At 50.4% G+C, this 23,140-nt stretch overlaps 3 protein-coding genes across 4 annotated transcripts in view; 2 read left to right on the plus strand and 1 right to left on the minus strand.

The window, feature by feature from the left end:
• SNX21 (sorting nexin family member 21) lies at positions 1-5,600 on the plus strand. Its single transcript, XM_070801787.1, has 3 exons — positions 1-364; positions 795-973; positions 4,525-5,600. The coding sequence occupies exons 1-3, from the start codon at positions 103-105 to the stop codon at positions 5,197-5,199; spliced, it is 1,116 nt and encodes a 371-aa protein (XP_070657888.1). The 5' UTR covers positions 1-102; the 3' UTR covers positions 5,200-5,600.
• On the minus strand, positions 5,597-17,597 carry ACOT8 (acyl-CoA thioesterase 8). 2 transcript variants are annotated; one of them, XM_019972484.2, is made up of 7 exons: positions 17,370-17,597; positions 15,766-15,902; positions 11,549-11,774; positions 8,032-8,189; positions 7,318-7,512; positions 6,544-6,603; positions 5,597-5,841 (listed from the first exon to the last, which is right to left on the minus strand). In XM_019972484.2, exons 1-7 carry the CDS (start codon positions 17,486-17,488, stop codon positions 5,723-5,725), a joined length of 1,014 nt encoding a protein of 337 aa, XP_019828043.2. In that variant the 5' UTR covers positions 17,489-17,597; the 3' UTR covers positions 5,597-5,722. The 2 variants fall into 2 exon arrangements, with proteins under 2 accessions (XP_019828043.2, XP_019828044.2); XM_019972485.2 differs by lacking the exon at positions 6,544-6,603 and having other exon boundaries at positions 17,370-17,595.
• ZSWIM3 (zinc finger SWIM-type containing 3) overlaps positions 17,596-23,140 on the plus strand; it is an 18,670-nt gene continuing 13,125 nt past the window's right edge. The window contains exon 1 of the mRNA XM_070801783.1: positions 17,596-18,155. Within this exon, the coding sequence (XP_070657884.1) occupies positions 18,001-18,155 (155 nt within the window). The 5' untranslated portion in view covers positions 17,596-18,000. The remainder of the gene's footprint in view (positions 18,156-23,140) is intronic.

A 23,140-nucleotide genomic window follows, 5' to 3' on the forward strand; every position in this document is an offset into this window, starting at 1 on the left:
CTGCCCCGGGCCCCGCCCCGCCCCTTCCCGGCGAGGGGCCGGGGTCCACCTCCCTCCCGCCCCGGCCCGCGACCCGGCGTCGCGCGCTCCCCCCGGGGTGCCATGGCCTCCCGGCTCCTGCACCGGCTGCGGCACGCCCTGACTGGCGACGGCCCCGGGGAGGCGGCGGCCGGCCCCGAGGCCGAGCAGTTCCCGGAGAGCTCGGAACTGGAGGACGACGATGCCGAGGGCCTGTCGTCCCGCCTCAGCGGCACCTTGAGCTTCACCAGCGCCGAGGACGACGACGAGGAGGACGGCGAGGACGATGACGACCCTGACCCCGACCCGCTGTCCGCTGGCGACCGGGTGGCGGGAGAAGACGCAGGCGAGTGCGGGAGGATGGAGGCGGGAACCCTGGGCTCGGTTAGGCCTCCACCCCGGCCGCGTTCCCGAGTTGATCCAGCCGAAACTCGAGACACTTCTTTAAGTGCGTCCAGCTGCCTCTTGGCTGTGTGACCTTGAGAGACTCACAACACCTCTCTGGGCCAAGTTCCCTGTGTCAAATCACTCCCATCTCAGGGTTGTTTAGGGCGTGAAATGTAAGGTCTGGGATACAAACGGTAGTACTGTGCTAGGGATGTTTTGGGGGTGGAGATGTTTATTTAACACCTACTGTCTGCCCGGCAGGTGTTTGGCTCCGGGTCCCTGTCTGGCCCTCGTTTCCATTGATGTCAGATAGGGATAAAGCCTTTGTCATTCGTTGGGAGGAGGATGAATGAGGTCAGGCACCTAATTTACATCAAACCTGGCCCCAGGCCCATCCTGTGCTCAAGCAGAACGGAGTCCCCCACCTGATGGGCAGCGGGGCAGTCAGCTCCTAACCCGGCAGTTGCAAGATTTCTGGAAGAAGTCCCGGAACACCCTGGTACCCCAGCGGCTGCTCTTTGAGGTGACCAACGCCACCGTGGTTAAGGACCCGCCCTCCAAGTACGTGGTGAGTGAGGGTCCAGGACCCTGAGCTATGAGTCTTAGAAGACCCTGGCTTAGAGAAAGTAAGGGAAGCTTCAGCATCCTGGGTGATCTGGCTATGTAGTTATAAATGGCTGCCCCATTTGACGATGGGGAAACTGAGGCCAGAAAAGGGGTGTAATTTGAGCAGATCCTCAGGCAAATGAACCTATCCTATCCCAGTTTTGAGACTAAGAACTACTGTTTATGTCCTCTGCCCCTCGGACTTTTGCAAACTGTCACAAGATGCAAGATACATGGGGAAGAATATTATCTGAGTCAGACTTGAGACCAAGTTGGTATTGGTTGGAAAAATGGGTTTGGCATCCAGATCTTGATTCAGATCCCAGTTATTACCAGTTGTTTGACTTCAGGTGAGTTGTGAAACCTTGACTAACCCGTTTTCTCACCTGAACAATGGGGATAATGCAGGAGTTAAATGAGACAGTACACAGAAAGCCCTTAGCATTGTGCCTGGCATCTTGAAGTGCTCGATAAAATGGTAGTTCTGTTATTACTGTTTTACTTTGGGTTGGCCTGTTGTGGCCTCTTTGCAACTCAGAAGAGTCAGTTCTCCAGCACTCACACCTGTACAGAATAAGCTTGTCCAAAGGACTGGATTTAGGGGATTGGTGTGTGTGTGTGCGCTCAGTCATGTCCGACTCTTTGCAGCCCCATGGACCATAGCCCACCAGGCTCCTCTGTCCATAGAATTTTCCAGGCAAGGATACTGGAGTGGGTTGCCATTTCCTTCGCCAGGGGATTGGTGGATTGGGGTAAAGATTGGTGGGTTGCGGGGGTGTGGGCTGATTTCTTGACTGTGGAAAGGAGGAACACACGGAGGATGCGGTTGGCCTGGTCCTGAAACCCAGCCTAACCTGGCTGGTCATGGCAGCGGCAGCTCCCTGCCTCTCACTTCCCTCCTCTTCCCCACCCTCCTCCATTTCTGACTCAGCAGGAAGGGGACCTGGAGCCTGGTCCCATATCTGGACCTCTCCACCCCTTTCTGAGGCTCTCAGTGAAAAAAGGGCTACACCCACAGGGCAGCTGCTCCAGTTTCAGCGGGAATTAACTCTGATGATCGAGTCCTGAGTGGCAGAAGTCCTGGCTGGGGGTCATGCGCAGGAGGGGGGCGCATGGAGCAGCTGAGAGACAGGGAAGTTGGGAGCAGCTCTGGGAAGAGAATGACAAGATAGAGCCCAGCCTGGCCTGGGCCGGGCCTGGGAGAATCCCAGGGAATCAGGAGCCTGGGGGTGGGTCTCAAACAGTCAGACCTGACTGAGTGACTAGGCAACAAATCCTGCTTCAACATCTCCTGGAAGTTAAGAGCACAGACTTTGGAATTAGGTCGGCCTGGGTTTGAGTCCCAGCTGGGCCATTTACCAGCTGTGTGACTTAGAGGAGGTCTTTAAACCCTTTGCCTTCTCTGGGAGCCTGCTTCCTGAGCTGACAGAGGTATGGACACCTTCCTCGCAGTGAGGTTGTGATGGTGAAATAGTGGCTGTGAAGAACTCACACCACGGTGTGGTGCAGGGTAGTGCTCAGTTAATGATCCTCATTATTACCTGTCATGTAGGACAACAGAAGGATCAGGCAGTGGATCTAAAATGGGTTTTTGTCCAAAAACTACCAATGAAAATAAAAGCTAGATGAGCATAAGGAGTCACTATAGATGAGGGCTTCCTGAAATGTGTTCTGAAGAAAACTGGTTCCCTGGAATATTAATAACTGTCCCTTTAAAGAAAAAACAAAAGCTTTACAGTCAATATGTAATGTTTTGGGAATGTGGAGTTGAACTAGAGTAAAGTAAGTTTCTTTATTGTTAAACTTTCTAATCCTGAATACTAATGTAGACTGAATCTTCCAGAGTGAGCAGACAAACCTGACTGAGCAGGGGTGGCTCCGATATTGGCAGTTTCACAGAACAGATTTGAGAGTAAAATCTGGGTTTGGTGTTAGTATACTTTTAACATCTGTGTGTGTGTATGTGTGTGTGTGCGTATCAGTTGCAACCGATTCTTTTTAACATCTAATGCTTGCTAATCCCCTTTTTAGACCTGTTAGCTCAGCATTATTATAGATTAAGGCATATTTGGGTTCTCAAACCTGGTGGGAAGCTTAGTGATCATCTTGTTCAGCATTTCCCAAACCTCCGTCACCCTCACAATTTTTGTCCTATCTAAATGCTACTTTTACCAATTGGTGCTTATCATTTTTCTTCAAATAAACATATTTTTTTAAATAACTTTAAAAGACAACTTTACAAAACAACTGTAGATGGGAAGCTTGACTGCTGCTGCTGCTAAGTCACTTCAGTCATGTCCGACCCTGTGCGACCCCATAGACGGCAGCCCACCAGGGTCCCCCGTCCCCGGGATTCTCCAGGGAAGCTTGACTAACTCACCATAAAAAGAAGATAACCATAAAAATAAAAGCAGTGAAACTGTCATTAAAGTCTGGCTGGATGCTGCTGCCTGGAGGTGGCGCTGACAAATTCTCTTTCTGGCTCTTTTCTAAAAATGGAGCTGAGAAGTGTTGGAAAAGGGCTTTTGTGAACCAAACTGAGAGCTTCTCAATTTGTAGTCAGAAAGATTCACAGAGAATGAGAGGGGTATCACCTCCTGCCTCTATTCAAGTGTTATTCACTCCAGTACTTACCACCTAAACATCCCGGGGACCGACGTTTGTTCCCGTCCCACACCTGAGTAAACACTGAGCTGGGCAGGCGCTCCATTCACTCGAGTGGAAGTGGACCCAAGAAGGGGACCACCCTGCCCGACTCCCATAGGGAGGGAGCGTCTGACCCAAGGGTAGAACTTGGGTCCCAGTCCAGTGTGCTTTACACTGGTCACTACCGGGACTGTCTGAAGACCTGTGTTGAGGGTCTGGATGGGAATAACCTGGCCATACGGAGCCATGTGTCCAGAATGGAACAAAGCTCCAAGCTGGTCCTAAAGGTTGGCCTGGAGATGGGCCTGGGTTTCAACACACGGCTGGTTTTCCAGAGGGGCTGTCAGAAGAGCTCGCTTCCCAATGGGAGGGGCTTCCCAGGTGGCACTAGTGGTAAAGAACCTGCCTGCCGAGGCAGGAGACATGAGGCCTGGGTTTGATCGCCGGGTGGGAAGATCCCTTGGAGGAGGGCGTGGCAACCCACTCCAGTATTCTTGCCTGGAGAATCCCATGGACAGTGGAGCCTGGTGGGCTATAGTTCATAGGGTTGCAGCGAGTCAGACGCGACTGAAGCAACTTAGCACACACTCCCTAGATGGGGTGAGGGGGGCAGCTGTCCAGGCACTAAAGCTCATCCCTGTCTTTTTCTCCCTGTGCTGCCTTGGGCCTGGGTCATTTCAGACGAACCTCAGGTAAGATGAGACTGGGCTCCCCGGCTGCAGCCCTGGCAGCTCCCACCCTCCAGGCTCAATCTCCAGGGTGAAGGGAAGGGGTAGGGAAAGAGAGTTGGAAGTGGGGGTGGGGGGTCAGGGAGGGAAGGGGCCTGGGGACACCCTGCCTCTGCCCTAACCCCTGCCCTCCCTGCAGCTCTACACCCTCGCCGTGATGGGCCCGGGGCCACCAGATAGCCAGCCAGCCCAGATCTCCCGCCGCTACTCGGACTTTGAGCGGTTGCACCGAAACCTGCAGCGGCAGTTCCGGGGCCCCATGGCTAGCATCTCCTTCCCCCGCAAGCGCCTGCGCCGGAACTTTACCGCCGAGACCATCGCCCGCCGCAGCCGGGCCTTCGAGCAGTTTCTGGGCCACCTCCAGGCTGTGCCTGAGCTGCGCCACGCTGCAGACCTGCAGGACTTCTTCGTGCTGCCCGAGCTGCGGCGGGCGCAGAGCCTCACCTGCACCGGCCTCTACCGCGAGGCCCTGGCGCTCTGGGCCAACGCCTGGCAGCTACAAGCCCAGCTGGGCATCCCCTGTGGCCCAGACCGACGTCTGCTAACCCTGGCGGGGCTGGCCGTGTGCCACCAGGAGCTGGAGGACGCCAGTGAGGCCCGGGCATGCTGTGAGAGGGCCCTGCAGCTTCTGGGGGCCGAGAGCCTGCACCCTCTGCTGGCCCCCTTTCTGGAGGCCCACGTGCGGCTCTCCTGGCGCCTGGGCCTGGACAAACGCCACTCCGAGGCCCGGCTCCAGGCCCTGCAGGAGGCAGGGCTGACCCCCACACCACCCCCCAGTCTTAAAGAGTTACTCATCAAGGAGGTGCTGGACTAGCGTCACCTAGACTTAAGGCCACTGTGGGAGAGGCGCCGCCCCCAGATGGGGGGTGGGCTGGGGTGCGGACGAGGACACAGACAGCTGCTGAGAGGCTCCCTGGGGTGCTGGGAACCCCAAGAAGGTCCACAGAGAATTTGCAGCAGACCAAGGAAACGTGCTCTTCTACTGAGCTGCACTCAGGACAGGCTGGGATGGTGCAGGGAGAAAGTGAAAGTCTGACGCTGCCTCTCCAGCTTATGAATACCTGGGGGCCGTGACCCAGGTCAGGGTCGATGGTCTGTCTTCCCGCAGGCCAGCCTGGCGGAAGGGCCAGGGACTGTGGCCGTGGAGTCCTGGAGTTGATGGCTGGAGGGAGAGCTGCGATCCTGGCCCAGGGGGATTAAAGGGCAGCAGCTCCAGTGGTTTGAGTCTCTTTATTGGATGTCCTGGACAGAAGGCCCAGCCCTGGATGGTAGTCCTGCCTCAGGAGTAGGGGGAGAAGGGAGATCCTTGAAGCCCCAGGCCCAGCTGGCACCTCTGGCTACAACTTGCTCGTTGAGTCCCAGGGCTTAACTCGGATCACGCCCTCCTGGGCACAGGACACAGCCAGGACCCCGTCCTGACGCCACAGCCGCCCGTGAACCAGGCCCCGGGAGCCACCTGCGGATGAAGAGAAGAATCTCAATGGCCTTCTGTCTCCCGCTGCCCAGCCGAACGTGCTCCTTGCAAGAGGTGCAGCTCGGGTTGGGCTGCCCCATGCCAGAGCCATGCTTGGTGGTGTGGTCACTCCCAATTTCCAAGCACCCCTTTAGGAGCCTATTATGGTTGCTCAAGGGTGTAACTCCTCCCAAGGGAGCCCCACTTGATGGTTTAAAAGCACTTTCATGTATCTGCTGACTTCCTCAAAAAAAAAAAAAATCCCAAGGGGAGAAGTTCTGAGAACAGTCTGGTTCAGTAGTTCAGCTAGGTGGATCTGCCCAACCTCTGGCCACTTGTGTAAGGAAACCCATCAGTTCCCTTTCTAATAAATCTGGCCCTCCAGGCCAGTCATTCATATTATTAAAAAAAATAATCTTCCACAATCACGGGGACAAAGGGGCTCAGGGGAGAGGACATGAAGCCATGAGGAGCCTAGGCACTCCCCTCCGCACTTGGAGATTCTCCCTTGCTACCCAGGGCCGGAGTCTGACGTTTAGGAAGGGAACTGCTGGTTTCTTTTAAACACAGTATAGCCCACTTAGTTCTCACAGTAGCCAAGTAAAGCAGGCCTTGTCCTGTGTTCCAGGTGATGACACTCAAGCCCAGAGAGGCTCGGGAACTTGGCCTTAAGGATCAGGTCAAAGCCGAACCCAAGAGACCTACCATCAAGGTGGCAGCTGTTCCTGTGCTGTGATGCTGTTGGTTCTTGAGAGTCCCTCTTCCCTGAGTATAAAGAGTCCCTTAAGTTTTGTCTCTGTTTCACAAAACAAGGTTTCTCTTCGTTTGAAATGCACTTCCTTGGGACGGAACCCAGGGCTCTGAGACCAGGCGCTGATGAACAAGTCTGGGTTTCTTGCTTCACAGTATAAGGAGGGTCCAAGCAGTGGGGCCCCTACACTGCTGAGGGCCCCAACCCCCAGGCCAGGCTAACTGTCAGAATCACTTAGGGAATCTTCGTAAAAATACCTTCCTGGACCTCATCCAAGCCCTGCAGTCAGAATCCTGGGGGTCAAATCTGGGAATGTTTTGAAAAAGCTCTCCTGAGAGGTGGAAGAATAGGCCCCCAGCTTTGGATCCCTCTGCTCTGGTGCAACCCTATTTGTGTAGACAAGGAAACAGAGCGGAGATGGGACTTGCCCAGCATCACACAGAGAATCTGAAGTGGTTCTGGGACTATCGCTGAGCCTCAGATAAAGTGAATCGTGTCCCCAGCATGTTACAGAAATGAAGAGCTAAGCGGGTGTCCTGTCCTCAGGCCGCACCCTGTCATTTTGAAGACAAGGATGCCGCAGCCTGCGGAAGCAGGAGAGGAAGTGATCTGTGCGGTGCTCCACAGCAAGTGGGTGGGGCAGCATCACCCAAGACAGCAGGCTCCCTGCCCTCCCCACCAAAGGCACCAAGGTCAGCACCCTCGTCCCCCGTGACCCCAGTACTCACCAGCCCAGGGGCTCTCACACTCATAGAGCATCCAGTGGTCAGCTCGGAAAGGGGCATGGAACCACATGGAGTGGTCCAGGGAGACCATGAAGCCCACCTTGTACTTCCAGTGGTGGGGCAGCATTGCTGTGCCCAGGAAGGCAAAGTCTGAGATATAGGCCGCCACGCAGCAGTGCATCTTCATGTCGCCCTCACCTGCAACAGGTTCCAGTCCCATCAGCCCTGGGCTCCTGGGCTTTATAGCTCAGGACCTGCAGGGAGGTAGGGAGAAAGGGGCTGCTGTGCACAGATGTGCAGACTCTTCACAAGGGCACCTGGCCCAAGGGGGCGGGTGTGTGTGTGTGATGGAGGTCAAGGGAGATGAAGACTGGAAGAGGGCAGGGGTGGGTGAGGACTGAAAGCCTCCCCCCGTATCCCACCCTGGACCTTGTAAGTATCTTTTTCCAGTTTTGCACAAAGGTACCTTATGCTTAGTAGGGGACCTGGAGAAGAATCTCGGCTAGGTGCCTTGCCTTCCCCAGGAAAGGCCCACGTGAGGATTCCCATCACTTCCCCATTCTCCCCCTGCAAAAGGCTGAGCTCACTTCTCCATCACTCAGATAAGAAAATGGGCCCATAGTGTGGGAGGACCATGCCCAAGGCCACCCAGGGCAGAGGAGGTACAGGTCTAGACCCCCAAAGAGAGTTTCCTTTCAGGCCAAGGGGTCCGCTTACCAATATAGCCCCGGGCTCGCACCCAGAACATCTGTTTGGGCTCCATTTTCTTCAGCTGGCTTGGAGTGGATGGGTTTACCACCTTGATCTCAATGGGCACTTCCTGGGCAGCAATTCGGTTCAGCCCCACTCGGTACCTCTCCTGGAGCTCCGGGTCCCTGAAAGTAAAGGGGAGAGGGGTGGGGAGACCCCGGAAGATGGGGAACCTGTCTGAGCTGCCTCTTCGGACCCCGCTTGTTCCTCCACAGGAACTCCTGACATCCCCAGACCTCCCCTCCCCTCCAGCAGGCAGGATAGGACAGTATCTGCATCCTTTCTTTGCCGCTGAGGAGCCCTGTGGCCTGCTGCAAGTTAGTCATCATCAGCCCTTTCCCATCTGCAAAATGTGGATGATGACAGTCACCTCCCTCATAGTTAACACTGGGGAGGAGACAACATAATGCATGTGAGGCCAACACGTCACCCAGCCGTGGGGCTACCCTGTAATGGCCCAGCTCCAGGCTATCATCCCTGAACTCAGATGCTATCCTCCCTGCTCTCTGAGAAGTGGAGTAAACACAGAGGGTGCAGATAGCCAGCTCAGGAAGTGCCTGAGGGGGGCAGGAGTTAGACCCAGGCAGTCTGGCTCCTCCTCCGTTCCTGCTCTTAACCGCTTCTCTATTCTAACCCTCAGGAAACAGGCTGCCCTACTTAGACACTTACCTAACCTGAGCCACTGGGGAAACCGTCTCCCAGGGCAAGGAGGCCATTTCCAGGGAAGCCCCTTCGCCACAGGGACCACCACCCCTCATGCCCCTAGCGCTCTTCCCCAGTATTTCATTTCCCTCCCTTTCCCCTTGAGCCCTGTCTGATGGAAACTTCTGTGATGATGGAACGTTCTGGTCCACTGTGGTGGCCACTAGCCACATCGGGCTGCTGAGGGCTTGACATGTGGCCAGTGTGACTGAGGAACAGATCTGAATTAACTCTCTTTAATGTTAATAAACTCAACACAGCCCCCTGTGGTTAGTAGTTTCCTTATGGGAGACACAGTTCTAGATTCAGGGACCTTTAAGAACAATGTCCTCCTTTCATTCTCAAAGTTTTTTATTTAATTTATTTTTGTCTGCGGCATGTAGGATCTTAATTCCCCGAACAGGGACCGAACCCCAAGCCCCCTGTAGTGAAAGTTAACCACTGCACCGCCAGGGAGAAAAGAGAAAGAAAGTGAAAGTTGCTCAGTCATGTCCAACTCTTTGCAATCTCATGGACTGTACAGTCCATGGAATTCTCCAGGCCAGAATACTGGAGCGGGTAGCCGTTCCCTTCTCCAGGGGATCTTCCTGACCCAGGGATTGAACCCAGGTCTCCTTCTCAAGTATTTTGGAGCTCTGACCACACACCAGGCTCCATGTTTATTCCTCTCTGTCAAGAGTGGCCTAACTGTAATTTACTGAGCGCTCACTGAGTACCTTGTTATCACTTATCTCTGTCATCCTCACAGCAGCCTTACGAGGTAGGGATTCCGATGGAGTTTAATAACTGATCACAAGCTCAAAGTGGGAAAGCAACTTGCCAGACTCACAAGGTGGCCAGTGACAGAGTCCAGATCTGAGCCCAGGCCTTTCCCAGGTTCGGACGCACATTCGCTCCATCTCACTGGGCTGACTCCCCTGCACGGGGCACTAGGCAGTGGAGCCCTCCTTACCGCTCAGCTGGGAAGCAGGCGGGGCAGAAACAATGATCCCCATTTTTCATATGAAGAAGCGGGGCTCTGAGAGGTAGGAGAGGGGCAAAGCTACACAGCAGGTGGGCACCAAGAGAGGTGGAGCCCTGGCAGGAATCAGTAACCGACCATGAACCTGTGGGCACCTCTGTCAAGTTTATGATTAACTTCCATATCTGAACCTTTATTCCTTTTCTTGTTCAAAACGTGTTCTCCTCAAGACTGAAGAGTATTGAAAGAAAGGTGGGAACTGTAATTGAGCAGGACCCTGTGGGGCCTTCCGGGGACTGGTCTTCATCCACTTCCTCGGCTTTCGCTCCTCTCTGAGGTACCCAGGTAACCAGCATTTGATGCACATTTCCTGAGTTGTTTTACAGCTGTGAAAACTCCCCACCAAATGGAAGATGTCAACTACTGACGACCATGAGCACTTAGCCCTGAGGCCTTCTGGAACCTGGGGACTGATAAGGTTCACCCCTGAGACACTGCCCTGTTACGTCAGCATCAGCCAATCAGAGAAGTGCGCATGAGCGGATCACGTGCCCTGCAGCCCGCCCCACCCTGCCAGTCTAGCTTTTTTCTCCTTTGAATATTTACTTATTTACTTTTATCTGGCTGTGTGTGTCTTAGTTGTGGTAGGGGGGTTCTTTGATCTTCGCGATACTCAGGATCTGTTCGTTGTTGTATGCAAGATCTAGTTCCCCAACCGGGGATTGAACTCAGGCTCCCTGCACTGGCCGCACAGTGTTAGCCATTGAACCACCACGGAAGCCCCCAGCTTGCTTTTTTTTTAATTGGAGGATAACTGCTTTACAATGTCATGTTAGTTTCTGCTGTACAACAAAGTGTATCTGATAGGGACAGAGTTAAGGGACAAACAAGTGATTAAATAGTGAATCCCACTAGGGGATTGTGGGCTTCCCTGGTAGCTCAGCTGGTAAAGAATCCACCTGCAATGCAGAAGACTAGGGATCGATACCTGGGTTGGGAAGATCCCCTGGAGGAGGGCATGGCAACCCACTCCAGTATTCTTGCCTGGAGAATCCCATGGACAGAGGAGCCTGGCAGGCTACAGTCCATGAGGTTGCAAAGAATCAGACATGACTGAGTCCCAACAACTAAGCACTAAGGGATTGTTAAGTAGAAAAAGTATGGGAAACCCTGGTAAGTTAATGATTACTCAAGAAAACAGGTTTGTTTAGCAACAAAGCCATGCAACAGAAGCACGAGACCTGCCCCCAAAACAATGAGACCCACATCCTGCCCAGTGAGCTCAGTAAGTTAATGATCCCTGGGACATACTCTGCACACATGAAAAACAGTCATTTATGGACCTAGCTTGACCACGCAGGGACAAGAAAACTTCCTGCTCAAGCTGGAGGAGAAGCTGATGTTGGAAGCATGACATCTACTCAAGAAAGACAAAGACGTTCTCCTCCCCACTTTTCCTTCGATTATAAAACTGTAGCCCAGTAAGTTCTCAGGGTGTGTGGCATGTCTCTCCCACCCACTTATAAGCCTCATAAGCATCCTCTCCTAATAAATCACTTATCAATCACTTTGCCTCTTGCTGAATTATTTTCTGTGCTGAGCCATAAAGGACTATGGTGCCGAAGCTCTTCAGAGCCCCTGAAGTGACACCAAATGGTTTCAAATCAGCTGTAAGTATACCTATATTCCCTCCCTTCCACTCCCCAAATCCCCAATCTAGCTTTTTAAAATGCTAGTTGGGATCCACTGAAGGAGGCCGTGACCCACCAATGGGTGGCAACGGCAGTTTGAACACTGTCCTGGGGCCTCCAGGTCTCTCACCTTAAAAATTGGCCAATGAAGTCCTCACGGCCAACCACCTCCTCCGGCGGGGGCACAGCAGGCATGGAGAACTGGTGCTGCACGGGGCTGGGCTGGGCCTTCTGGAAGGAGGCCTGGCAGATAAAGATGGGCCTGCCATGTTGCACGGCCTTCACGAAGCGCACAGAGAAGCTTGCCCCTGTCCGCGTCCGCTCCACCTGGTACAGCACCGGCACCTTCGGGTCCCCTGCAGCGGGCACAAGGCACACAGTGAGCCCAAGTGAGCCCTTCGGGCCCGCTCACCTAATGGTTCTCCGTTTCTTTACTGCTCAGTAGCTACTGACTCGGAGAAGGCAATGGCACCCCACTCCAGTACTCTTGCCTGGAAAATCCCATGGACAGAGGAGGCTGGTAGGCTGCAGTCCATGGGGTCGCTAAGAGTCGGACACGACTGAGCGACTTCACTTTGACTTTTCACTTTCATGCATTGGAGAAGGAAATGGCAACCCACTCCAGTGTTCTTGCCTGGAGAATCCCAGGGACGGGGGAGCCTGATGGGCTGCCGTCTATGGGGTCGCACAGAGTCAGACACGACTGAAGTGACTTAGCAGCATCAGCATGAATGAGTTCTAGACCTGTTCTTTAAAATTTGTATTGGAACAAAGCAGGTAGGCTCTGCAGTATATTGAAGGAAGAGAGAGAAAGAGTTATGGAGTTGAGTGCATTTGTTACATTGACCTGAAACAGATAGCCAGATACTTTTCCAGCTAAGTTATGTTTCTTCAGGATCAGCAGAGAAGTGCAATTCGAGGTCTGCAACCATGGTGAGCCAGGTACAAGTCCCCGCCCAGCAAGGGAAGGAGCCCGCTTTTATAGAGGGGGGTGGGGGGGGGCGGTGAGGGGGGCGGCTACTGTACAGTGTAATTGGGAGGGTCCTAGTAAACAAGGAACCTGTGGTTTTTCATTGGCTGATTCCTTGCCAGAAAGGAGTCTTTCTTTTTCCTCTTGGGCTCCATTGTCACAGGGCACGAGGGCGCCCTCTTCTGGCCTCCCAACACTCCTGAATGGAGGTTTCCGTTTAATTTTTTACAGTTAAACTAAGGTATCCTCTCATGTTGGTTTCACATTAACTATGCCAAGTGGGTCTTATCCCAATTGTATAGATGGGGAAATTGATGCCATAAATAACATTTTTGGAGAATACAGCCAAGCCCATTTGTTTATGTATTTTGACTATTGTTTTGCCCATAAAATCGAAAATATTTATGATCTGCCTTTATAGAATGTTTTTTGACTCCTGCTGTAGAATCTCCAAGCTCTAAACCTATGCCAGGGCTTCCCTGGTGGCTCAGCTGGTAAAGGAACCCACCTGCAATGTGGAAGACCTGGGTTCCATCCCTGGGTTGGGAAGATCTCCTGGAGAGAGGAAAGGCTACCCACTCCAGTATCCTGGCCTGGAGAATTCCATGGCCTGTACCAAGCCAGATGACAACTATCTAGAGAAATACATTTTTTAAAAAATAAACAAAAACCCAAACTCACATTCTCTCCTAGGCATCAAGAAAAAGAATTGGTATGATAAATGGCCAAGAACCAGACCCCAACCTCACAGTATCTTTTAATTAAAAATATCACTGGAGGACTTCCCTGTAGTCCAGTGATTAAGATCTGTCCTTCCAATGCAGAGAACAAGGGTTTGATCCCTGGTCAGGGAATTAACGTCTAAGATCATTGGAGCACCATCACTGTTTATAAATCTTGATGTACCTGATAGAGGGGGCTTCCCTGGTGGCTTAGCAGTAAAGAATTCACCTGCGGAGACTCAGGTTCAATCCCTGAGTCGGGAAGAAACCTTGGAGCAGGAAATGGCAACCTACTCCAGTATGCTTGCCTAGGAAATCTCATGGTCAGAGGAGCCTGGCTGGCTAAAGTCCATGGGGTCACAAAGAATTGGACACAACTTAGCAAGTAAACAACACCCTGGTAGTGGGTCACATCAGAAACTAATAAGAGCTTCCCTTTCTGCCTTGCTGCCAGGAAGCTTGGAACTAACTTTTGTATAAAACTGCGATGATATGCCTTAGCCTAGTATTCTAACACAATCATTCCCCCCAAATCCCAGTCTCCTGGCCCTTTAATTTATTACTTTTAAAACTTTTGCCCCAAATGTTTTATTTTTTCCCCACACTTTATTTTCTTGCAGATTATATTCCATTACAGGTTATTAAAAGATATTGAATTCTCTATGCCTCACAGTAAATCTTTGTTGCAGATCTATTTTATGTATTAATAGTTTGTATCTGTTAACCCCATACTCCTAATCTGCCTCACCTTTTATTTTATTTTTTAAATTAAAGAATTTATTTTTGGCCACATCACACGGCTTGCAGGATCTTAGTTTCCTGAACAGGGATCGAACCTAGGCCCTCCACAGTGAAACCATGGAGTCCTAACCACTGGGCTATTAGGGAATTCTGACTTTTAACAGCCAGTTATTTTAAGCTGTCTTCTTTCAAGAAGCAGAAAGGGGATACAAATAAGTGGTGATTATTAGGATATAGTGGTGTTGGCACCATTCATTTCATGCTGCTCCTGGATGGAGAATTTCCAAGAAAGTGGATGCCTCCCACAGAATCTGAGATGGGCTCTCCCATGGTTTTGGAATTATTTCCCAAGAGTGAAAGAGAAAAGCACAGAAGGAGAACAAAGCACAGAGCTTGGAGTCACCCAACCTCAGGTTCAAAACCTGGCCTTGCCTCTCTGAGCATTATGGAAGCTCCTTACATAATCTCTTTGGGTCCAAGGTTCCTTACACGTAGAATAAACACCCCTCGGGTTTACTGAAGAGGATCAAACAAGACAGTGTAAATAGCTGTGCACTATAACATGCAAACTGTAATCACTCCAATAAATTCATCGTCAAAAAATAAAGGTAAGTACTGTTTATGGAGAACTCACAACCTGCCAGGCCCTGCACTAGATACTTCACCTACAAAGACTCAGAATTCTTTTCAGAAACTGGATAATGAAACCGGTTCAAAGGGATCAGATAATGCTCCTACTTCCACAAAACAAAACAAAACTGTCTCACTGGGTGAGAAGGATTACAGTATCAAAAGGCCAGGATTTTTGGAGTTTACATGCAAACTGAGGGAACCAAGGGCACAAGGGTACGTCTGCCTCCAACTGGCATAAAGGTTAAGAACAGGGCTCACCTTAAAATAAGCATTCAAATACTTTATAGCAATGACTATCAGGAAAGGACAGGAAATAAAGGGATGGGGAGTGACCAACAGAGTATAGTACGAAAAGGTATATTTACTATTAAACTATTCTATATTTGTATATATGCTGGGAAAGACTGAAGGCAAAAGAAGTGGGCGACAGAGGATGAGATGGTTAGATAGCATCACTGACTCAATGGACATGAATTTGAGCAAACTCTGGGAGATAGTGAAGGACAGGGAAGCCTGGCAGGCTGCAGTCCTTATGGACACGACTTATCGAGTGAACAACAACGATTCTATATTTGTAAAATGAAGGGGGGAAACCCACTGTCTTTTTTAATACCGATCACATTTCATAAAGTTGCATAAATTCTTCTCAGCTGATGGGACCACGCAGAAGGCAGAAACTCTTAAAATTGGGAGCATCTGCTTAGGAGTGAGATTTTTATGTTTCTCAAAAGAGCATGAGTTTTAAAAGATTATGCTCTTTCTTTGATTTGATCCCAGAGTTGTAAGCAGCTAGAACAATCTCGCTTGGCCCAGGCCCTCCTGCATTTTTCAGGTGGGAAGAAGGAGAGGGTGAGGAAGAGTGGTTATCTCACTCAAGGGCACCTGGCAAATCAGTGACAAAGCTCCATCTAGACCAGAGGTCTCTTGATTCCCAGGCTGGTCTCTTTTCCAAACTCCCAGCAGAGATTCCAGTACTTCTCTGAGGAACCAGCACCAGGACTGGCATGAGAAGGTGTGTAAAGGATAAAGAGCAAAAGACCCACTGGGAACAGTTAAGCACCAACAAGTACCTAGTATCTCAACAGGTACTGGGCCTAAGGTTCTTCCTGGCCCCTGCCCTTCTTCCTCTAGGCTCCCCTGAGGTTGATCAACTAACCTCACCATCCCTCTCCCTTCTCCTTCTCTCCTGCTTTCTCCTCAGTCACCACCCCCATCCCTCAAGGCCAGAATTCTTCTGCTGAGCCACCTGTGCTGGGGTGGGGTAGGGAGGAGTTGGTTTACCTGTCCGTACGAAGTAGCAGTGCAGGGAATGCACATGGACATCTTCACTCACAGACTTAGCTGCAGCCACCAGGGCCTGGCCCACGATCTGACCCCCAAACAGCCGCTCAGTTGAGGGTACCCAGTAATGCGTTCCTCTGTGGGGAGAGGGGGACAAGAGGAAAGATTTGGGGGCTGAGCCAAATCCTACGACCTTCCGTGAGCCTCCAGTGTAGGATTTCTTAACCTGATTGGGGTATGTGATCCTTTGAGAATCCGGTGAAAGCCTTTCCCTAGACAAATATCCTAACATCACTCTATCTACAACTCCAAGGCCTTATCTGTGGACTTCAGTAAAGGGATCAGAGAGGGAAACTGACTTGAGAAAGGTCACACAGTTCACAAACTACCATCCTGAGCAATATCTGGGTCTTTTGATCCCAAGTCCAATATGTCTTCCATTGCCCATACGAGGCTAAGACATAAGCTTGTCTCAACGCCTTGAGTAGACCAAGATGAACCCCACAAGCTGCAGGTGGACTGCATTAGCTCTGCCACTTACACCCCTCAACTTTGATAGACCAGTTCTTAAAAGAACTAAATTTAGAACTTGGAGACCCTCAGACTTCAAGTCTAACCCATTCAGTGCACAGATGAGGAAACGCAGCCCCCAGAGGTCAAAAGTCTCCCCCAGTGAAAGATTAAGGATTACGATTAAGTCTCAAGCTTCCCACTGCCCAGCCCAGCATTTTTCATATAAGGCACTGCAAAATTCCTGGCAGTTATTTGTAGTTGGTTAAACGGGGGAAATTAAGTTAGTGCCTAAAACAGCTTCCAATAACCCAGGAGGAGCCTTGGTAGCTGGAACTGTTACACCCCGTTACAGTCAAGAAATTTAAGTGACATCAGGAAGGAAACTGGCTCAGGCCTCAGAATGAATAAGGAGCTACTAGACGCCACCTCGGAGAAGGCGATGGCACCCCACTCCAGTACTCTTGCCTGGAAAATCCCATGGACAGAGGAGCCTAGTAGGCTGCAGTCCATGGGGTCTCGAAGAGTCGGACACGAGTGAGCGACTTCACTTTCACGCATTAGAGAAGGAAATGGCAATCCACTCCAGCGTTCTTGCCTGGAGAATCCCAGGGACGGGGGAGCCTGGTGGGCTGCCGTCTATGGGGTGGCACGGAGACGGACATGACTGAAGCGATTTAGCAGCAGACCCCACCTAGTGGTGGTGGGGATGGAGTATGTAAAAGGAAAAGATAGTGACTGTGCAAGGAGCTGGGGATAAGTTTGTTCCCTCGGACAAATCACTGCCCTTTCTGGGCTGGCTCTCCCAGGGACCTGACCCTTCCTGGGGAGGCTGCTGAGAAGGATACCTCGGATCACCACTTTATCTGCCCAGATTGCCAGGACCTCCGGGGGATGAGGCTGCACAGATCCCCGCGCCGAGGAAGCCGGGGCAGCTTCTTCAGACACAAGTTCCCTCCCAATTACGACAGAGGCATCGCGCACAGAGCCCATCCTCGTTCGGAGGGGTACGAGCAGAGGCAGTGGGGTTGCAGCAATCAAGATCAGAAGACTCTGACCCGATGCGGGGTTGCGGACCAGATGCGGCCGGCTACCTGAAGAGATCCTCGTCCAGCGGCTCGAGGTTGAGCACGCTGGTGACCAGGACGCTGCGGAGGTCCCCGGGTGGATCGCCGCCGCCCTGTTCGTCTTCCGGGTCCTGAGGGGGCGACATGTAGTTCACCAGCTGCCGGCACGGGCGCTGCGCTGGAGGGGCACACGCGGACACCTGCAACAGAACGCGCAGCCTCGGGAGGACGCTTAAATAACCGGAAGTCTCCCTCAGGCCATAAGAAAGAAGGACAGCCTGTATCCTCTTTGTGATTGGTCGGTGCTCCTGTCAGTCTTCGGATGGGCGCGCCCATCTGCTCTCTTGCAATTGAGGAAAATGAGTGCCAGTCCGGCGAACCCATGTGTGATTGGATATGACTGTGAGGGGGCGGAGCCTCGAGACTGGATAATAAGGGCTCAGTGTCATTTTTTTCCCCCACTTGTCAGAGAGCAAACCCACCTAACCCACGATAACCCTCTCAGGCCGAGGGCTTCTCCTGAGCTCCGTAACAAGGCACCCAATAGAGGCCCGCTCTTAAGGCATCCTGGGGACCAACAGCCTGTAGACCCTCCTAGGTGACCTCTGATCCCCGGTGTTGATCTTAGTCAGCCCCTGGGTGGGCCGAGGGGGCGGCCATGGAGCTTGGGAGCTGCTTCAAGACCTACGAGGACTTCAAGGAGTGCTTCAGCGCCTACAAAAAGGAGAACAAGTGTTCCTTCATTCTCAGGGACTGCATCTCCGTCCGGTACCACAACCTCAACCATGGCACCTCTATCCGCGAGGACATCCTGTAAGGGCGTGGCGGGGGCGGGGCAGGAGGTTGGGGAGGAGGCCGGACGGTCCCAAAAAGAAGGGCGGCGTGGAGGAGGGGGTGCACCTGGGCGCCCCCGACCCCGCCCCGTCTCTGAGCAATTCCACATTGAGCACCTGCTTGGTGCCTGGGAAAAGCGCAAAACCTCCACAGGCATCGCCTTTTGACCACCCACGTCACCTCCACTCATTCACGCCTTCATTCCCAGCTTTTCTGAAATTCATGACGACTGCAGTTTATCTCATTTTTTGAGCACCTGCCATATCCCAGACACAAAGTATGGCCTTCACAATGGATAAAAACGCCTTGGCGAGAATTTTGTTCATGTCTTCTCTTTACAAAGCAGTAACACTGGTCAGTTATTGGTTGGTTAGATTGGTCATTCATTCTTTCATTCTTTTCTTAGTTCTGTAAATGGTTCTCGAGCTCCAGAGATTAACAAACCGGTTTTCAAACACTTCCCATGTCCCAGGCAGAGTTCTCTATTCTAGGCACGCTTTCACCCACAGGGGTGTATTGAAAATCACAGGTAAATGTTATTTTTCCCATTTGGCAGATGAGAAAAGAGGCTTGGAGGCTAAGCTAAGGGTTGAAAACTCAATTGCCTTCAAGACTCAGGTGAAACGGCCCTGTGTAAGAAAACTGAACTTTTAATTTAACTATCTGAAAAGGAATGATGAAATAATCAACTCCAGGTCTTTGTGCTAGGGAGAATAGACAAGTAAACTGGGCAAAATGGAGAGCAGGCCAATTAAGTCCAGCCGATGGCCTCAATGTGGGGGTGAAGATCCAGTGTTCCCAGATATGGGCAAATGGAGTTAGCAGTCCAGGCTTTATGTGAATGTGTCCACTTTTTAAAAATTGGAAATTAATTCACATGTGAACACGCAGTCTATGGGCCAACTCTGAGAGTCAAAGTGTATCTGAGTTTGAGACCTCTAGGTTGAGACATTTGGCCAAAGCTCACTCTCTGGCCAGGCAGGCGGTGTTTATTTCCCTGTTCTGGAGTCCAGTGCTGTGCTGGGTACAGATAAATATGAATAAGTAATTAAACTTGTGCTCAAAGAGCTTGAGATGGCATAGTACATGGGCTAGTATGTGACAAATGCTTTGTTAGATATGTGTAGAGGAAGAAGGGACAAGTGTCTGGGAAGACAGGAAGGGCTTCACACTGGAAGTAATGGTTTCTGCTGGGCTGTGAATGAAAACAGAAGGCTAGAGCAGAAGTTCAGTGGTTAATATCAAGTATCACAGAGGGGTTTGACCAGAAGGAGCTGTGGAGTGAAGACACAAATGTATGAAAGAATGTGGTATGTTTGAGAAACAGTGTAGGAGGCCATACCTGTCAGGAGGTCGTGTCAGTTGCAGTTCACCCATCAAGAAAAGCTTCCCTTGTGGCTTTACTGTAAAGAATCCACCTGCAACATGGAAGACCTGGGTTCGATCCCTGGGTGGGGAAGATCCCCTGGAGAAGGGAAAGGCTACCCACTCCAGTATTCTGGCCTGGAGAATTCCATGGACTGTATAGTCCATGGGGTTGCAAAGAGTTGGACACAACTGAGAGACTTCCATCAATAAAAGGTCTTCGAGCTTCTCTGGTGGCTCAGATGGTAAAGAATCTGCCTGCAATGCAGGAGAGTGGGGTTTGATCCCTGAATCGGAAAGATGCCCTGGAGAAGGGCATGGCTACCCAATCCAGTCTGTGAGGTGTTTGGACTTTGATCTATGCCATCTTTCTAAGCAATGAAAGAATGCAAAAAAAAAAAAAAAAAATGCCCTGCTTCAAACTGCTTAACAGTATAGGCCAGATAAAGTGCAATAGCCTCCCCGTTGCCCTCTTGATTAAGTCCAGGACTATTATTAACCTGGCTCGCCAGACTATCTAACCCTTTTGACCTCCCCATCTTGCATTGTGTGCTCCATACTCACCGACTCTTACTCCATGATCAGCCCCTGTCCCAAGCCCATAGCTTCCTAGTCCTTGCACTTAACCACTTCTACTTGTTAGGATAACCTTGTCCATCACTTATCTTAGCTCTCTCTTCCTCAAACAGTTGTTTTGTATACTAACCTTTCTGTACTGTATATCCTGAACTACGATTTACCAACATTTTTCTTTAAATTGTTCTAATATTCAAAGAAACTCTAGAACCAATCTAAGTAATACTATATAAGAAGGAACAGTATGGTGGCCAAAAAGTAGTATATCTTTTTTAAACATCCTTGTGTTCTCTGCAGTCATTTTGGACCACTTGTGGAAAACTCTGTCTTAGCTAATTGTTACTTTTCCTTCAGATACTAGCATAATTTCCAAAAAGCCTTTCTTATGTTAGGTTCAGTGCTCCTACTCTGTGTTCTGACAGCGCTTGTTATAGCTCTTTGCACATCCTTTTGGAATATAGTTTACAGAGGTTTCCCTGGTTTGCTGAGCTCTTTGAGGGAGGGACTCTAGTTTACTATTTTTTGCATTCTCACTGATTGACACCATGCTGCTTGCTTAGAATCAAGTCCAAACCCCTCACAAATGCACCTAGACACCCTTCGGGGGGATCACCTCCAGGGTCTAGCATAAGGCTTGTCCCACAGCAGGGCTTAAATAACCGTTGAATGAATGAGTCATCAAATATTAAATGTATAACTCAGTGAAACTGGTGCTACAGGGACTCAGAGAAAAGTCACAGTGGGCTGCGGAAGTAAGAGAGACAAGGAGGCTTGAGCTGGGCCCTCAGAGACAGGGAGGTGTCAGGAGGTGTATTTTCTATCTGCTGCTGTAACAAATTACCCACAAACTCAGTGATGAAAGCAACACAAATTTAGTAGCTTATCCTTCTATAGGTTAGAAGTCAGGCACAGATCTGACTGGGCTAAAACCAAGGCATCAGCAGAGTTGTATTTCTTTCTGGAGCCCCTGTACATGCATGCTAAGTCACTTCAGTCGTGTCTGACTCTTCGAGACTCTATGGACTGTAGCCCTCCAGGCTCCTCTGTCCATGGGATTCTCCGGGCAAGAATACTGGAGTGGGTTGTCATGTCCTACTGGGGATCTTTCTTACCCAGGGATCTAACCCAAGTCTTCTGAGGCTCCTGCTTTGCAGGTGGCTTCTTTACCTCTGAGCCACTGGGGAAGCCCCTGGAGTCCCTGTAAGAGAGTCCATTTTCAAGCCTTCCAGCTTCTAGAAGCTGTCCACATTCCTTGACCCATGGTCCCCTTCCTCCATCTTCAAACCAGCAGTGTCTGGTGTAGTCCTCGCATCATATCACTCTGACCCTGTTTTGTTCCATCTCCTTCTCTGGCGCCCCTTCTGCCTCCCTCTTCCATTTTTTAGGATCCTGTGGTTGTATTAGGCCCGCCCAGATAATCTAGGATAATTTCCCTTTTAAAAAATCAGGTAATTAGTAACCTTGATTCCATCTGCAATCTTAATTCCGCTTTGCCGTCTAACCCAGCATATTGACAAAGTTTAGAGATGAGGCAGTTGGCATCTTCAGGGGCCCATCTGCCTATCACAGGGGGTTAACATGCTGCCGGGAGAAGTGGTGTGTGAGCTGGTGCATATGCTGTACCTGGAAGGCAGTGAGGAGACACACTTGACTAGAAGGGAGATTTATGCTGGAGCAGTACCAAAAAGAATGGCAGGGACTTAGCTAACAGAGGTGCAGATTAGTTTCATTTATTTTTGCAGGTTGAACAGTTTTTTAAATGAATTTGTTTTTGAGTGGTCAATATAGTCATCTAATTTTTAAAAAATTTCAAATTACATCAAAGTTTGCAAAAGGCAGTGTCCCTTCCAGTATGTTATCTAGAGACAACCACTCTTATCTTCCTGACATACTCTGAGCTTGAAAAAATATATCTTGTGTGTACATATGCACCTTTAAAAAACACACACAGGTGACTGACTCTTTTTTTTTTTTTTGGCGGCAATGTACCACATGCGGAATCTTAGTTCCTTAACCAAGGACCGAACTTGGGGCCCCCTGCATTGGAGTCTTAACCGCCGGACCCTTGGGGAAGTCCCTTGCATACTACTTTTACATATCATTCTGTACCTTGTTTTTCTCACTTATCAATGTATTTTGGAGATTACTCCACATCACTCCATTGTATGAGCCATTTAATTCTTTGATTCTGGCGATTGTCAACTGAAAACTTACTCCATGCTAGTGTCTAGAAAGAGTGTTGACAAACATAAGTTGAGTCCCTGCCTTCATAGTGCTTGCCCTCCAGGCAGGGAGACAAATATTAAACTCTAATTGCAGAAATAACAATTTCCTTAAAAGAGTGGTAAGAGGGAATTCCCTGGCTGTCCAGTGGTTAGGACTCTAATTCTACTGCCAAGGGCCCAGGTTCCCTCTCTGGTCAGCCCCAAAGCCAATCAGTCAATCAATAAATAAAATAGTAGTAAGAGTCTAGGAAAGACTGGTAGTAAGAGCCAAAGGAAAAGTCTAGGGTGCCATGTGGGGAATGGCAAGGGACTCTAATCTTGTACGTAGTGTGGGTGTTGGCTGACACTTGATGCCGGTGCAGGCTCTTGGGGAGGAAAAAACGGCCATCCCTGATATTTTGTGGAAGTAAGTTTACAAAGCACATTCACCTCCTTACCTGACTTGGCCCTCTGAATCCCCTTGTCAGAAGTAGGTTTCACTCCCATTAAATGAGTTAATACATGTAAAGTGTTTATCACAAGGCCCACTACACAGAAAATATTCCATAAATATTATTGCCTTTATAATAATGTTATTATGCAGATGGGGGAAATGGCCAGGAGAAGTTGAATGTTCAGTTCAGTTCAGTTCAGTCGCTCAGTCGTGTCCGACTCTTTGGGACCCCATGAATCACAGCACACCAGGTCTCCCTGTCCATCACCATCTCCCAGAGTTCACTCAAACTCACTTCCATGAATCAGTGATGCCATCCAGCCATCTCATCCTCTGTTGTCCCCTTCTCCTGCCCCCAATCCCTC

Source organism: Bos indicus, chromosome 13, assembly GCF_029378745.1.
Source record: "Bos indicus isolate NIAB-ARS_2022 breed Sahiwal x Tharparkar chromosome 13, NIAB-ARS_B.indTharparkar_mat_pri_1.0, whole genome shotgun sequence".
NCBI classification, from domain to species: domain Eukaryota; kingdom Metazoa; phylum Chordata; class Mammalia; order Artiodactyla; family Bovidae; genus Bos; species Bos indicus.